Source organism: Procambarus clarkii, chromosome 42, assembly GCF_040958095.1.
Source record: "Procambarus clarkii isolate CNS0578487 chromosome 42, FALCON_Pclarkii_2.0, whole genome shotgun sequence".
Taxonomy (NCBI): domain Eukaryota; kingdom Metazoa; phylum Arthropoda; class Malacostraca; order Decapoda; family Cambaridae; genus Procambarus; species Procambarus clarkii.
Genome location: NC_091191.1, coordinates 1,695,753 through 1,713,365, shown reverse-complemented (window position 1 = coordinate 1,713,365; position 17,613 = coordinate 1,695,753). Strand labels below are relative to the sequence as shown.

The following is a 17,613-nucleotide window of genomic DNA, read 5'->3' as shown; positions in this document are numbered from 1 at the left end:
TAGTCCGGTCAACTTATTTATGACTCTTCAACTGAAAAGTTATTTCTGTCATCTGTGACTCATCTGTGTTTTCAGCTTCCTAGTGTGTTCTTTCATTCCACTTTTCCTTAATTTGAACAGTTATTCTATTTCTACTTTTTCAGTCAATGGGAACTTTTTCAATGGGTACAGAGTTTTCACCTGTGTCCCCTTGTTTGGGTACCACCCATGTGTGTGTGTGTGTGTGTGTGTGTGTGTGTGTGTGTGTGTGTGTGTGCGTGCGTGTGTGTGTGTGTGTGTGTGTGTGTGTGTGTGTGTGTGTGTGTGTGTGTGCGTGTGCGCGCGCGAGGTGTGTGGGCATCACCTACTGTAGACCAAGTGGTAACTCTAAGCACGACACGGCTCAAGCAGCAAGGACTCAATGGTGACCTTTGGTTGAAGTAGCGGGACAAAGGTGGAGATGGGCTAGCACAAGGCTGAGGAGGTGGGTCAGGGTGAGGGAGAGGGTGAGGGAGAGAGTGAGGGAGAGGGAGAGGGTGAGGGTGAGGGAGAGAGTGAGGGAGAGGGGTAGGGAAGGCACGTGTAGGGTAGACACACGAGGCAAGAGAAGGGGGAGAGTTGGGAGGGAGAGGGCTGAGGTCTGGCAACAAACAGAAACCCGAGTGTCCCTTCTTTCCCATTAAGTGATTAATCCGGGGGGGGGCGATATCCCCCCCACCTCAGATCCCGTCCCCCTTGTCCCAACCTCACCCTCCCCACAATCCTCCCCCCCCCTCTTACCCGTGTCCCTATCTAAATTTCCCCCACTAACCCATCCCCCCTTTCCCTATCTCCACCCCTCTGCCCCTTCCTCCAGCTACTGGCCCTACCTCACCCTCACTAACACCTTCCCCTTCTCCCTACCTTTTCCCCACCCTTCTTCCCACCACTTCCCTCCTTTTTCCCTACATCACCATCCATCACCTGACCCCTTCTCCTTACCTTTCTCCCACCATATCCCCCTTCCCGTTTTCCCCCACCTATCCCCCACCACCTCCCCCACCCCCGGTCACTCCACAGGACTGCCAGTGGTATGTCTACACCAGGCCACAGGGCGGTACAGCCACACAGACACCCACTTCTACAGGGAATATTAATATGAATATACTGACAACGTCTCCCCCCCTACACCTCTCCCCCCCCCACTCCCCGTCTCTCTCTTTGGCCACCAATCACCGAGCCTCCTTACCCATCTCCTCACTCCATCTTACCCAGATCTTCTATCCCTCCCTCCATTCCTCGTTCCCAACACCCCCCCCCCCCTCCTTACCCAAACCCTCTATCCCTCCCTCTTACCCAAGTCCTTCCTCCATCCCTCACCCAAACCCTATTCCCACCCCCTCCCCCACCCGACTCCTCCCTACCTTCCAGTAATCTCTCTGCCTCACGGCCCCCTCCCCTCCCCCCTCCTCCACCTTACCCCTCAACCTATAAATACGAAAAAGATTATCGTACCAAACTCTCGGACGGTTCTATATTCAAATTTTGGCGGCCCTCTTACAGCTGGCCAATGTTGTCATTTTAGCGGCCCTCTTACAGCTGGCCAATGTTGTCATTTTTGGCGGCCCTCTTCCAGCTGGCCAATGTTGTCATTTTTGGCGGCCCTCTTACAGCTGGCCAATGTTGTCATTTTTGGCGGCCCTCTTACAGCTGGCCAATGTTGTCACTTTTGGCGGCCCTCTTCCAGCTGGCCAATGTTGTCATTTTTGGCGGCCCTCTTACAGCTGGCCAATGTTGTCATTTTTGGCGGCCCTCTTACAGCTGGCCAATGTTGTCACTTTTGGCGGCCCTCTTCCAGCTGGCCAATGTTGTCATTTTTGGCGGCCCTCTTACAGCTGGCCAATGTTGTCACTTTTGTCGGCCCTCTTACAGCTGGCCAATGTTGTCACTTTTGGCGGCCCTCTTCCAGCTGGCCAATGTTGTCATTTTTGGCGGCCCTCTTACAGCTGGCCAATGTTGTCACTTTTGGCGGCCCTCTTACAGCTGGCCAATGTTGTCACTTTTGGCGGCCTTCTTACAGCTGGCCAATGTTGTCACTTTTGGCGGCCCTCTTACAGCTGGCCAATGTTGTCATTTTTGGCGGCCCTCTTACAGCTGGCCAATGTTGTCATTTTTAGCGGCCTTCTTCCAGCTGGCCAATGTTGTCATTTTTGGATAGTATTCAATTTGCCTTATTACGAACAAAGTTTTTGGATTAAGGTCCCAACTGCTGTGTCTCATATTTTTCGTATTCACATTTTGCAATGTCAATATTTTCCAGCTGACACTCAGCTGGTAACACGTATTACACGGTTCAAAAGCACGGCAGATCCAACATAGTTTTATAGCAATTTTTACTGTTTTCAATTTATTTCCAGCTCTATCCTTTGTACTTTCTGCAAATTTACAAATATTGCTGCTCGAACCTGTTAAAATTGTTGATTTTTTATGATAAACAACAAGAGTCCCAGTGCCGAGTTGTGGGGCACTCCATTTAAAATGGTTCCCCGTTGAATTAACCCCATTTATGCTAACCCTCTGTTGTTGTTTTTTTAAATAATTATGTCATAACCCAACTTAGAATAACTTCCATAATACCATGTGCATGTACACATTGTTTAAATCGAGATGACACAATTGTTTCCACTATCAAATGGTAAGAAAATGATGGAAAATAAAGCAAACTTGTTAAAGACACACGTTACTTAGTAAGTCCATGTTGTGGATCCTTCAGATTGTTCAGGATGTAAACAAAAGTCTTTTGTGAGCATTGATTAAAGCAGTCTACCCACAATAGACATTGAGGAAACTGGACGATAGTTCGACGTACGTGATCCGTCCCCCCCCCCCCCCCCTCTCTCTCTCTCTCTCTCTCTCTCTCTCTCTCTCTCTCTCTCTCTCTCTCTCTCTCTCTCTCTCTCTCTCTCTCTCTCTCTCACACACACACACACATTCTCATTTTAAGAAACTAAAGCTACGCTTCTTTACGAATATCACCGATATTCCTAAAGGTAACTGCATGTTTAAATCTGTTGAGGTACTTGAGGCCATGAAGGCAGCCTGGCCTCCCGCTGCCTTGTGCACACGGGCGGCAGCGGAGAATGTGGCCACACAAAGGGGGTCGAGGAGAGGTGGTGCGCGGGCTCCCTCACCTCGCTCAGCCCGTACCCCCCTCGTACCCAGCCTACGCTAACCTCGTACCTCCACCAACGGCAATAATGCCATTACTAGAGCACAACCACCAACCCAACTCTCGTCTTCAGTGCTGAAGACGCTTCGTTGTTACTATTCCGGCCCAGGATGATACAAAACAGCTGATCATTTTCAGAACTACTGACATAGTCTTAGTCACAATCGCCAGAAAATCTACTATTATGATATATGAGAAAATCGTTGGCGGAGGACGGGATCGACCCAGCGTCCTGGGGGTCCCCTCAGACCCACAGGTTATATAATCTTTGCATATAGTGGTCCAGGCGTGTGAGCCCTCGTCTGGGAGTACCCAGGACGCTGGTTCAGTTCACGTTCTGCTCCAATTATTGTTCATTATTCTTAGTGTTGTACCTCTTTATTCCTAGATTACCGAGGGCGTGGTTGTTTGTGTGTGTTGGTATGGATAGTTAACAACCAGGCCGGGTGGTTAGTGTGGCTGTTGGTACTGGGGTTATGATGCTGCTGCTGCTTCATGGCAACGGTGTCGTATATTGTTGGCTTATATTATTTTGCCCAGAATTATTATTACTATTATTATTATTGTTATTCGCACTAAGAAATCCCATTAAAGTGATGTATCAATGAGACAATCAGTTGGAGCCATGAGAAGGATTCGAACCTGCATGCTGACTGCTCCCAAGCCCACGCCTTAAACCACGACACGCGTAATATAATCTGGTATTTAGCTGAATCCACAAGGTGTCCCAGAGACATCAAGCTCATACCATATCAAGATTTTACTCACTACCCGCGTACAAGAATGCAGGTTCGAATCATCCTCATGGCTGCAGCTGATTCCCTATTATTATTATGTGGGCTCGTCGCTTGGCAGTTACGCCGTGACATCTGGACGTGCATTTGTGGTGTGGTTACCTGTAGCAGGTGCTACAGGTGTGATGGGATACAGTGCGTAGTATTGTGCGTCATCACACCATTCACTTACAAGATGTTTCAGTCACTTGGTTGTCATCGTGTCACCATACCAAGGTCCATAATTGTGTGCGCGCGCTTTGTGTGACTCAAGCTTCAAAACTGCTTCGTTCGTGCGCATGGAACATCTGTTTGGTAGTTACTTGCGGCAGCTACTTGGCGTCTTATCCTTCAGCCAGGACGTTAATTTTATAATTAATATATTTTGTATTATTTTATTTTGGGTTATTTCAGTATTATTTTATGATATAATCCATTACTGTTGTGATAGAATGAACACAGATCAGTCGTGTGGGGGCCGGGGTTGTGAAACGTGGGTACAGGTCTCCGCAGAGTTCTTTGGCTTGAGCCGCCCGCCGCTGGTGTGGGAGGGAGGCGGTATATACTACCACCAATGTTCCTGTGGGGGAGAAGTATCGAATATTCGACCCTACGTGTCAGAGACTACGGGAGCTCACGTCCATCATAAAATCTCTCTGTCTCTCTCTCTCTCTCTCTCTCCCACTGACGTTTCTAACTGAATACAGCATACTAACAGCAGTTATCCCACATCACTTTAATATCTGACCCTTCAAGCTAATGTTTTAATACTACTTTTTAACAAAAAAATCTTAATGTTAGACTATAATAATATTAGGTACAGTGAAGCTGGAGCCAATGTGTACCAGAACCCTTGAGGGAGCCCCGTTGAGGGAGCCCCGTTGAGGGAGCCCCGTTGAGGGAGCCCCGTTGAGGGAGCCCCGTTGAGGGAGCCCCGTTGAGGGAGCCCCGTTGAGGGAGCCCCGTTGAGGGAGCCCCGTTGAGGGAGCCCCGTTGAGGGAGCCCCGTTGAGCGAGCCCCGTTGAGCGAGCCCCGTTGAGCGAGCCCCGTTGAGCGAGCCCCGTTGAGCGAGCCCCGTTGAGCGAGCCCCGTTGAGCGAGCCCCGTTGAGGGAGCCCCGTTGAGGGAGCCCCGTTGAGGGAGCCCCGTTGAGGGAGCCCCGTTGAGGGAGCCCCGTTGAGGGAGCCCCGTTGAGGGAGCCCCGTTGAGGGAGCCCCGTTGAGGGAGCCCCGTTGAGCGAGCCCCGTTGAGCGAGCCCCGTTGAGCGAGCCCCGTTGAGCGAGCCCCGTTGAGCGAGCCCCGTTGAGCGAGCCCCGTTGAGGGGGCCCCGTTGAGGGAGGTCGGTTGAGGGAGCCCCGTTGAGGGAAGTCGGTTGAGGGAGCCCCGTTGAGCGAGGCCAGTTGAGGGAGCCCCAGCACGCCAAGACTTGAGTCATTTGTTTCCAGTTGGTTTGACACCTTCAAACCCACCATCTCCCAGGCCTCACCACTGCTGACTGACCCGTCCTCTCACCCGTCCCTTAGCACGCACCCCAGCATCCCCCCCCCTTCACCCTCCCCTCTCCCCACCCCCTCTACCCACCCCCTATCCCCCAACACCTCTCCCCACCCCCTCTCCCCCCCCCCTCTCCCCACCCCCTCTCCCCAACACCTCTCCCCCCCACCTCTCCCCAACACCTCTCCCCACCCCCTATCCCCACCCCCTCTCCCCACCACCTCTCCCCACCACCTCTCCCCAACACCTCTCCCCACCACCTCTCCCCAACACCTCTCCCCACCACCTCTCCCCAACACCTCTCCCCACCCCCTCTCCCCACCCCCCTCTCCTCACCACCTCTCCCCACCACCTCTCCCCACCCCCTCTCCCCACCACCTCTCCCCACCACATACCAGCCCTGTACACGGCCTCCAACCACACGATCTCTCAGCCTCCTTCCCCAAAGGCCTCAAGGTTCATGTTCACTGATAAGGTAAAGGAGTTAGTGCCTTGCACCCACGGTCTGGGATTCATGCAGGTCGGCGTTCAATCCCCGACTGTCCAAGTGCTTGGGCACCATTCCTTTCCCCTGTCCCATCACAAATCCTTATCCTGATCGCTTCCCAGTGCTATATAGTCGTAATGGCTTGGCGCTTTCCCATGATAATTCCCTCCCTCCCTCGAATATCTGTTTGTTTGAGGGGTTGAACTTCAGCTCCTGGTTCCTGCATCTTACCTCTAATATACATTGTAATACACGTTCCTCAACCGGCTTATGTCGTAACTAATGTTCTATCCGTGTGTGGAGTCTGATTCCGTTATTTAATTCCCTTGTTCGCTCCACTTAACTGATGCGAAGTAAATGTTGTACATTATCCTTGTGGATCATGTGGGCGCCAAGTTGACGTCCTTGTCTTGTCAGTCGTGTTCTTCCCTTGGTAAATTGTCTACCCTGGCCCATCTTAGGGATTTCCTTAGTATTTTCTACATCATGATCATGTCTATCCTGGTCTATCTTAGGGATTTTCTTAGTATTTTCTACATCATGATCATGTCTATCCTGGTCTATCTTAGGGATTTCCTTAGTATTTTCTACATCATGATCATTGCTCACCTGTTTTTCTCCTCAGCGATGAGATTAGTTACTCAAGTCTAATATCATATTTTATTGTTCTCAGCCATGGGAACCTGTCTGGTGGTATACCTCAGCACCGCAGCTCTCAGCTCTGGGGCTCCGGTTGGGTCCTGGACCTCGACCCCACTTGATCGCTATTTTTGACTCCAGTTGGACACAACTTGTAATTCTGTGTAACATTTACGGTCTATTACTTGATGTAATTTCTCCATCATGTGCCACAGTCTCATGCGGTGTTCAGAGGCACCACCCCAGCACCACCCCTCAGAGGCACCACCCCAACTCAGCCCCTCAGAGACCCGACCACAGCACCACTCCTCAGATGCCCCACCCCAACACCCCACTCAGATGCCCCACCCCAGCACCCCACTCAGATGCCCCACCCCAGCACCACCCCTCAGAGGCCCCACCCCAGCACCACCCCTCAGAGGCCCCACCCCAACACCACCCCTCAGAGGCACCACCCCAGCACCACCCCTCAGAGGCCCCACCCCAGCACCACCCCTCAGAGGCACCACCCCAGCACCCCACTCAGATGCCCCACCCCAGCTCAGCCCCTCAGAGACCCGACCCCAGCACCACCCCTCAGAGGCACCACCCCAACTCAGCCCCTCCCTCACTCTCCCTCAGACAATGATGGGTGCCGCTCGAGCGGGTCTGAGAGCGCCAGTACTGCTGCTGCTCGTCGCTACCCTGGCTTGTCTTGTAGCCCACACCCACGCTGTCGACTGTCGGTAAGTACCCGCTCCTCGCCCACACCCACGCTGTCGACTGTCGGTAAGTACCCGCTCCTCACCCACACCCACGCTGTCGACTGTCGGTAAGTACCCGCTCCTCGCCCACATCCACGCTGTCGACTGTCGGTGAGTACCCGCTCCTCGCCCACACCCACGCTATCGACTGTCGGTGAGTACCCGCTCCTCGCCCACACCCACGCTGTCGACTGTCGGTGAGTACCCGCTCCTCGCCCACACCCACGCTGTCGACTGTCGGTGAGTACCCGCTCCACGCCCACACCCACGCTGTCGACTGTCGGTGAGTACCCGCTCCTCGCCCACACCCACGCTGTCGACTGTCGGTAAGAACCCGCTCCACGCCCACACCCACGCTGTCGACTGTCGGTGAGTACCCGCTCCACGCCCACACCCACGCTGTCGACTGTCGGTGAGTACCCGCTCCTCGCCCACACCCACGCTGTCGACTGTCGGTAAGTACCCGCTCCTCGCCCACACCCACGCTGTCGACTGTCGGTAAGTACCCGCTCCTCGCCCACACCCACGCTGTCGACTGTCGGTAAGTACCCGCTCCTCGCCCACACCCACGCTGTCGACTGTCGGTAAGTACCCGCTCCTCGCCCACACCCACGCTGTCGACTGTCGGTAAGTACCCGCTCCTCGCCCACACCCACGCTGTCGACTGTCGGTGAATACCCGCTCCTCGCCCACACCCACGCTGTCGACTGTCGGTAAGTACCCGCTCCCTGCCCACACCCACGCTGTCGACTGTCGGTAAGTACCCGCTCCACGCCCACACCCACGCTGTCGACTGTCGGTGAGTACCCGCTCCACGCCCACACCCACGCTGTCGACTGTCGGTGAGTACCCGCTCCTCGCCCACACCCACGCTGTCGACTGTCGGTAAGTACCCGCTCCTCGCCCACACCCACGCTGTCGACTGTCGGTAAGTACCTGCTCCTCGCCCACACCCACGCTGTCGACTGTCGGTAAGTACCCGCTCCACGCCCACACCCACGCTGTCGACTGTCGGTGAGTACCCGCTCCTCGCCCACACCCACGCTGTCGACTGTCGGTAAGTACCCGCTCCTCACCCACGCTGTCGACTGTCGGTGAGTACCCGCTCCACGCCCACACCCACGCTGTCGACTGTCGGTGAGTATCCGCTCCTCGCCCACACCCACGCTGTCGACTGTCGGTAAGTACCCACTCCTCGCCCACACCCACGCTGTCGACTGTCGGTAAGTACCCGCTCCTCGCCCACACCCACGCTGTCGACTGTCGGTAAGTACCCGCTCCTCGCCCACACCCACGCTGTCGACTGTCGGTAAGTACCCGCTCCTCGCCCACACCCACGCTGTCGACTGTCGGTAAGTACCCGCTCCTCGCCCACACCCACGCTGTCGACTGTCGGTGAGTACCCGCTCCTCGCCCACACCCACGCTGTCGACTGTCGGTGAGTACCCGCTCCCCGCCCACACCCACGCTGTCGACTGTCGGTAAGTACCCGCTCCTCGCCCACACCCACGCTGTCGACGAGTACCCGCAGTAAGTAATATTATGATGATAAATGGCATTTAAAATACATATAATGCTAGGCTTGCAGAGTGTATAAATGGGTGTGCTCCAAAAGGCAGCAGCCAGCGTCAGCCTCGCCATATTTCACTCCTCAGATGGGACCAATAACCTCTGAAATTATGCAGTTATGGTGGTATGGTCTGCAGACATTACAGTACAAGTCTCCTCTATAGATGGGATCTGCACAATGTGGATGGTTGTACCAAGAAAAAGTAAATTTAACGTACATTTGGTATTTTAAAGGTCAAACCTGAAACAGCCTTAGAATAAAGCTAATATACCTAGGCCTAAATAAACAATCATAGGCCTAAATAAGCAATCTTAGGCCTAACAAATACATAATATTATACTAGGCTTTGAAAAAATTAGGTTTAAGTGTTGCCGTTTTTATCAGAGCCTATTAAAAAACGAGTAATACAAAACAAAATACTTGTGGTTGTAACAACTCATAACATTGTACATTCCGACCACAGCAGCCATAGGCACTATCATTTTTGGATGACCAGTTGTACAACTTACAGTGACACATGGTGATATACTGAAAATCTTCACCCTCACTAGGATTCCCTCGTTTTGCAATGAAGTAATTATTTGTGTGCAATAACATTTACCGTAAGGCCATGATTTGTTAATACTGTCACCAAAATAAATGCACCAAATTAATACTGGAACAATCTAACCAATATACAACAAAATAAGAGGCTCGGCTACAGAGCGAAATAGAAATTTACTAATCTCTCTCTCTCTCTCTCTCTCTCTCTCTCTCTCTCTCTCTCTCTCTCTCTCTCTCTTGATATAAATATATCATGAACCTTCTCCTCACTAAGCCATCACGGCCACCTCACACATCACAGTAAAAGCATTCACGATGCATCAGGATGAAGCTGATAATACCATAATAACTGCACTCAATTTCAACTTAGCCTAGTCACTCTTCAGCACTGAACCTTTCATAATATCAGTCCTCGTTCAACCCATCCGCCTAAATTGATAGTACCTATAGTAATTATTTGGTCGAAAGTACTAATATGTAGTGGTGGACCATCAAAATGTTGACGTTTTGTTATTTAAATTTGATCAAATGGATTTTTTTTCTAACCGGAACATAAATATAGAGCCTAACCAAACCTGTCTGGGCAGTGCACAGACCTAATGCATTCCCCATGTATATGTTTAAGTTTGCCTTTTACTTTTTATAGCTTTATAAATTAAAATAAATATTAAAATAAAGTCTTATAAATTAAAAATTATAGAAACAATTATTGTGGTAGTCCACCGCTTTGTTTTAGTGTTTTCAACCAGTTACTATAAATACTATAATTTCAAGAGGACGGGTTGTACTTTTGTAGAGGCACGAAAGCCTCTCGTAGTCCTAATATAGCACACATGTACCTTAGTGTAAGATAGCGTATATTAGCCCCAGGGATTGTTTATTTACGTCTTGGACAGGTTAGATTACGTTCTTTAGTTACTATTTCATTTGTTAGTATGCATTTAGGCCAGTCCCATCATATAAACATAACCCTATTGGTGTCAGCACTTTACACGATTGAGCAAATTGTTGTTAAAAGTACTATCATTACTAAAGACTGGCCTGCCTTAAAAACTCTGATCCCTTACTGAATATAATTCATGATTGTAATTATAATTCATTGTGTCAGGCTACAGGCAGCCAGTTTATACATACCGTAGATATTAGACTTATATCGAGGCGACCACTAAGGGTCGAATTACTGACCCTCCCCAGGATGCAACCTCACAATAAGCTAACTCCTGGTTATCATAAGAATATAATTGGCTCAAACATCAACTGCCATACTTGGTCACTGTTGGTCAACGGTGCTGACTAACAGCCCCGTTTACCTCAAAACCCATTACCTTGGTGGGTAGCCACACCAAGCACAATTGCCTCGTTAAGTACCCGGCCCGAAGCCCTCATCCTCGGCGAGAATCCACCCCAATCCTTCATCCTGGGTGAGTACCGCCTCAAGCCCTCATCCTCTGTAAGTTCCCACACAAGACACTCACCCTCCAGGCCCTCCACGACTGTCGGAGCTCCCCCCTTCCCCACCACTCTCATCGGCCGACATTTTCGCTTGACTAAAGTAAGTAATTTTGTGATCAAGGAAGCAGAACACGAGGAGGCGGCGCTGGAGAGGCGATATTAGCACGCTGATGGTGAAGTCCCGCGGTGGGCGGCAATAACTCCGCCTCGCTGGTCAAAGGTGGTGGTAGGCATGATGGTGGTACTGATATTGAGAGCGATGGTGATGGTAGCAATGTAGGTTGTGGTGAGAATAACAGCGGTGGTGGTGGGTCTGGTAGAGTTGGTGGTGGAATGAAAGTGGTGACTGTGGTAGTGGGTATGGTAACAGTGTTGTGGTGGCGGTAATGTCAGTGTTGGTAGTAATACATAACTCAAGTAAAAGAAAAAAATATCTCAAGAGTTCTAAATTAAGAAATTAATTTCGTTGAACAGATCCCGATAGACAGTATACCAAGTATCAATAAAATATTATTTAATTATTGCTTATGTGCATGTATGTGCACATACATATGACCCTTGACTTCTGGTGTAGGCATAAACGTACACAGCATCCCCCTGTGTATATGTACACAGGATAATTGTGTGTACACGTCTCTGTGTACACAGTCTCACTAAATTGCTGGCCTGGTTGCACGCCAACGTTTTTGAGGAAGTATACTGCATTAGATTATAATTAACTACCTGGACCACCTGTGCTGTGTAGGAAGCTGTCGATTGTTTCCTGTGAAGGCAGTAGACTCAGAGTGGTGTGTTGTCCTATAATGTGAGTGTGCGTGTGCGTGTGCGTGTGCGTGTGCGTGTGCGTGTGTGTGTGTGTGTGTGTGTGTGTGTGTGTGTGTGTGTGTGTGTGTGTTTCATAATGTGCATTCCATTCTATCCAGTGGTCGACCCCAAAGACGCATTCAGCAAGTGTAAAATTCTGTTCATTCAAAACAGAACTTTTCTCATATATAAATTAATATTAATTATATATTAGCATATTGTGCATACTTAGGCACTGATTGGGTTAGCTGTTTAGGGTCTGTTGGCGATTATTTGTGTTTGTAGTACGTGGGTGAAGCATTTACAGCGTTGTAGTTCGAACAAAAGTCGTCAGCAAAGCATTTGTTCCGGATGTGTTCCGACGTCATCAGTTAGGAATTGTATGTAAACCGGTTTTAATTCATAAACAGGAGGTTTGGCGGGTGCATGGAATGGACTTTGGGTCTTTGTTTAGAGAACAGGTTGTAATGTGAGTGGTGTGGGGGGGGGGGTTATAATGTACTCACCTAGTAGTGCTTGCGGGGGTTGAGCTTTGGCTCTTTGGTCCCGCCTCTCAACTGTCATTCAATAATCAATCAAATGCGAGTGGTGTGGTGAGTTGTGGGGATCAGGCTACTGGAGGAATTTATCAAAAAATGTTCCGACAGTGAATTCAATACTAGGCAGCAATATCATGTTGAAATTCCAGCCCGTCCTAATCAACAAGGGCCAAATGCTCGTTAATTCAGCCGCCAAACCCCCTGTTAATGAATGAAAAACGGTTTACACACGACCCGTCCTCAGACTAAGTCCATTATATCCAGCGGCAGCCTATCCTTATAAAGAAAAGACAAAGTCCATTCCATGCACCCGTCAAACCCCGCTGTTTATGAAATAAAAACAGTTTACACACGACTCCCAACTGATGACGTGCTTCGTCATCAGAAGGACCGGAACAAGTGCTTCGCTGACGACTTTTGGTCAAACTACAACGCTGTAAATGCTTCACCCACGTACAAGTATAGTAGGCATCCTTCAGTCTCGGAAGACTATGGAGTTGCGTCCTGACAGGGCGCAAAGCCTGGGTAGGTAGATATGGAGGAGAAGCTGTTATCCATGCAGCAGGTCCCCCCTCTCCACGTTTTAATTATCCAATAGAAAGACAAATGCCAATACACATGGTTCCAGCAACGTCGCAGGAGCTGCCAGAACGAGGTCGACGTCAACAACGAACTGCCTTAGGGGCTCCAACTCCGGATTTTTCCTCGAGGTTGACTCCTGAAGCCTTTCCCAATAAAGGGTTATGGCCGCAAGGCAGCGGAGGTTTAAAATCAGGGTTTTCCTTCCCGTAGATGGGCTGCCTTCCCAGGCTATCGAGTTCCATCTACCCGGAGCAGCTGGTTTTAAGGCGCCAGAGGCACGCCCTCGCCCCTTCTCCTGTCGGTAAAAGCAGTTCCGCCGGACTTAAAGACTAAGCCACCCGTGCAGGCCAGGAGTTGGACTTGCTTGTCAGAGGCTATTGGAGACGCATGCCGTATAGGAGCATTTTATAGGTCATGGGAGTTCGTCCCCCATTACCACCCCCTGGCTATGGCAACCCCTTGGAACTACATATACAAATAATCGCCAAGAGACAATTAAACCAACCTAACCTAACCAATGTCTAAATATGCGTGCAATGTGCTAATATAAAATGTTAATTTATATTTGAAAACATCCAGATTTTGAATGAACAGCATGTTAAAATTAATGAATGCGTCTCAGGGGTCGACCGTGTGGATGGAATGGACTTGGCCTGAGGATTGGTTGCCAGTGATCGACCCTAAAGACGTATTCAATAATTTCAACATAATGTTCATTCAAAATAAGAATATTGTCAAATATAAATAAATATTACTTTGTATTATTTAAGAATAATAATATTTAATATTTAAAAAAAAAAAATAGACAAACCGCAGAATATACGATAATGCTGTAGTTTAATTGTCTATTAACAGTTTCTTTTCCATCTTGCTCAAAACTAGTTTGGCAAGCCACTCAAATAAAGTATAGAACATAAAGATAATGTGGGCTAGGCCTGGCCGTCCTACCTGAGAGCACGTGGTCCGGGGCCGTGACGAGTGTCGCCGAGGCCTCCCTACCAACAACTCTTCACCCCGTGTAAACCATTGTTTACCCGCCTTGTTTTCTTGATTTACCACAACGTACAGGCACCTCACACATGTGCCTGTAAAACCCACGAACTGGATTGCAATGTTCGTTCCGCTCTACACTTCTCCGGGCGGCTTCAGTACTCTAAATTCGATAATATTGTGTGTGTTGTTTCGGTAACGGCGGCTGGGAAGGGAGTGCTGGACTAGCTAGCGCCGGGGTCCGCACACCTCCTAAACACTCACCAAATCTTCGGAAATCCAACCGCCAAATTTCCCTGTTTATGGATGGAAAAAACAGTTTACACATTACACAGTTTACACATTACACTTACACATTACATTACACTTAGGTGTTTTGGTTCTGTTGATAATTCTGTATTTGTAGCGGTTGAACCCACACATGAAGCGCTCTCACCCCCCCCCCTCCCTCCAAGCCTGCACACGTGGACCCCTTCCCCCTCCCCTCCCCGCAACACAAGATACCATCCCACACCAACTCTGCCTATCCCACAATCCCACATTTACCTAAAACTCGTTCCTCTCCCTGTCAGGAAGTTCGTGTTCGCGCCAGTATGCAGAGGAATCATCGCTAAGAGGATGGTAGCTGAAAAACGGTCGCCGTTCAGGTGAGTTACCGTCCTGACGCCTAACTGTTTTGTTAACAATTGCGTAAACAATATTATGTAGGTATAATATGAGCCGTTGTTTTCTCTGTGACAGGCCAGCAGGAGACACACAGTGGAAGGAGCACTACCACGCCCCGACGGAGACTGACACAGACGGCCTCCTGCTGGCCTCCTACGATGATGTCGTCGACCCACGTCCCCAGGATGACATGGTTCGTTCATCCATCTTTCTTTGCAATTGTCTAAATAAGCTGAACGAACATCAGATAGATAGATTTTTCAAGGGAAAGCGCCAAGCCATTGTGGCTATATAGCACTAGGAAGGGGTCAGGAGGCCAAGATAGATAGATTTTTCAAGGGAAAATCAGTAATCAAACATTTCCAAACTTGAAACACATTCCCTAAGAAACATTTTATATCCACCATATCTTTTGCTCATAGCCCGTGATGATAAAGATCAACTCTTATATACAGAGCCAACACGTTCTTGTTGGCTCATCTTGACACATAGTGATGCAACATCTAGTTACCTTCCATTACTGACGGTTGACCTCTTGTCAACCTCGCCATGACCTCGTAATACCCAATGACCCTTACTGGCTTCTTATGAATTCTAGTGACCCCAATTTGCCGTTAAGACCCCCTGTTTGCCCATTGGTGACCCTCGCCCCCTGTGTTGACCTCCATCCCCAGGTGGTGGTGCGGGCAGGGGGAGACGAGGTGCAGGTGCCCGCTTATGTCTACCAGGTCATCGAGAGGAGTCTTCAGGGAGAGAAGAAATAGAGGTGGTTTTAGTGCACGAGCGGCGGGAACGAGGCCGGCGCTGGGCGTCCTCGCTAAATATCTCTCTTCTACCAGTAATTTAATCGTTTGCCATCTGACCGTTCATCTTCCTCTGCACCAGGAGCCGCCAAGCTGAGAGGTGTCCACGGTCAATCGCGGCAGCCATGACACCTGTCTCTAGCTCATACATGAAATAATATATGTTCGTGGCTTGATATTAACTGATTCTAGTGAATGTTTGTTGAAATAATATGATTAATAAAAATATCTGTTAAAACTACGTCAAATTTTTACTGTACGAAAGAGGCTTTAAAATAATTTATATAAAAAAAATAACGTTTGTATGATGGAATACCGTTTGAAAATGGCGGGGTGTGTTGACGCAGCCTAACACCTACCTTCCTCCTCCTATTACCCCACCTTCCCCTCTCTAACTTCCCTCCCACCCTACCTCTCTCTCCCATTCTCTCCCTCTCTCTCCCCCACCCTCCCACTCCCCCTCTCCCTCACCCCACCAACTCCGTCTCGCCCTCAAAACACCCATACTTAAGAACCTACAAGTATATATAAACATTGGCCTTAACAACCTCCTGCGTTTAATAGGCCTTCAGTCAAACACCGAATTATTTACTTTTCTGTGATTATCATATAATTGGAATTCTTTGCTATTGAATTTGCCATTTTATGTTATAACTTAGTAATGCAGAATTTTATTTCTAAACTAAATATAAAGACCGGTAAAAAAAAATTCAATAAAGCAAGAATTTTAAAAAGGAAATTAATTTTGTTCTATAAAATTATAATAAAGTATTTACGGGAAAATAATTAAATATTTTTATTTAGCCATATGATTTTTAGTTACAATTTTTTATGATCACGTTAAAGTTAGGCTGCTCAACATAATAATAATAATTATTATTATTATTAGAAAGTATCATTACCATTATTTGTATTATAATATAATTCAGTTATTATTATTATTCAGTTTTCCTCATATAATTTTATAATAATTATTATCAGCATTATTTATTATTTTTACTGTTTTTTATTATTATTATTATTATTATTATTATTATTATTATTATCATACATCATGTATTTATATAATATTTCTGAATGGGAAGAAGGAAAAATAACGAAATGTTAATTATGTTGACACATTACAGTACTGAAATCAATTATATAAAGTTGAATGTACATTATATATATATATATATATATATATATATATATATATATATATATATATATATATATATATATATATATTATATAAATATATATATATTATATAAATTATATATATATTATATATATATTATATATATACACACAATTATCAAGCCCAAAAAACGAGCGGGGAGATGAAGGCGGTAATTGGTATTAAATTATTCCGGTCAAATTGCTTTTCTCCAAGACAAATTATTCTCAGCCTTCCATGGGACTCTACCTTCCTCTACCGGCGAAGTAATTTATAAACAACAGATTAAGGACCTCTGAACCTTGCATAATTGATTTATTGAGCAGCAAACACGTCTTTAAACCTTCACAAAATATAATGCTTGTTCTAACGTACTGTAATTATTAATAAATGGGCTAAGACAACACAGTGGTACCCGGGTAGTAATGATGACTACTGTACCCGGATATAAGATGATGAAGATTATATCATCATATATGTATATATCGGGTGATATATACATCCTACGGTACCGAACACAAACACAGGTGATAACATGAAATATGTACAATCAGGAAGAGCTGTTGTGTCTATCTGCTCTCAAATTAGAGAATGATTTGCTTATCATCCTCAATATAATATATGGAGTGATTACCCATTTTCAAAAGGTGACATTATTGTTCAGAAGCCTAGCGGAGCTCTAGAAATATAATAGAAAGACAAAAACCCCATTTTCTTAGCTCATAAAATACTGTATTTATAAAATGAACAATCATGAACGGACATGTTAAACGTTATTCTTAAACTGATGCAAAGAAGCTAATTAATATATCACAGGTTACCAAAACAAGCTATTATGTGTCTCAACCGTGTACTCCTCGAGAGGGAGGCGGTACTTACCTGGCGGTGCTCGGGTGGTTGTGTTGGTGGTGGTGGTGCTAGGGTCGTGGTGGTGGTGATGGGATCGTGGTGGTGGTGATGGGATCGTGGTGGTGGTGCTGGGGTGGTACTGGCAGTGGTGGTGAAGGGATGGCGGTGCTGGGGTCGTGTTGTGGTGGTGATCGGGTGGTAGTGGCTGTGGTGGTGGTGCTGGGGTCGTGTTGTGGTGGTGATGGGTCGTGTTGTGGTGGTGATGGGGTGGTACTGGCAGTGGTGGTGGTGGTGCTGGGGTCGTGTTGTGGCGGTGCTGGGGTGGTGGTGG

At 47.9% G+C, this 17,613-nt stretch overlaps 1 protein-coding gene across 1 annotated transcript in view; it reads left to right on the top strand.

Moving 5' to 3' along the window:
• Nucleotides 1-15,512, top strand: part of LOC123770419 (uncharacterized) — a 44,402-nt gene extending 28,890 nt beyond the window's left edge. Inside the window, exons 2-5 of the mRNA XM_069339801.1 lie at nucleotides 7,201-7,304; nucleotides 14,375-14,449; nucleotides 14,544-14,661; nucleotides 15,143-15,512. Coding sequence (XP_069195902.1) covers nucleotides 7,204-7,304; nucleotides 14,375-14,449; nucleotides 14,544-14,661; nucleotides 15,143-15,232 — 384 coding nt within the window. The 5' untranslated portion in view covers nucleotides 7,201-7,203 and the 3' untranslated portion in view covers nucleotides 15,233-15,512. The remainder of the gene's footprint in view (nucleotides 1-7,200; nucleotides 7,305-14,374; nucleotides 14,450-14,543; nucleotides 14,662-15,142) is intronic.
• The last annotated feature ends 2,101 nt before the right edge of the window (nucleotides 15,513-17,613 follow it).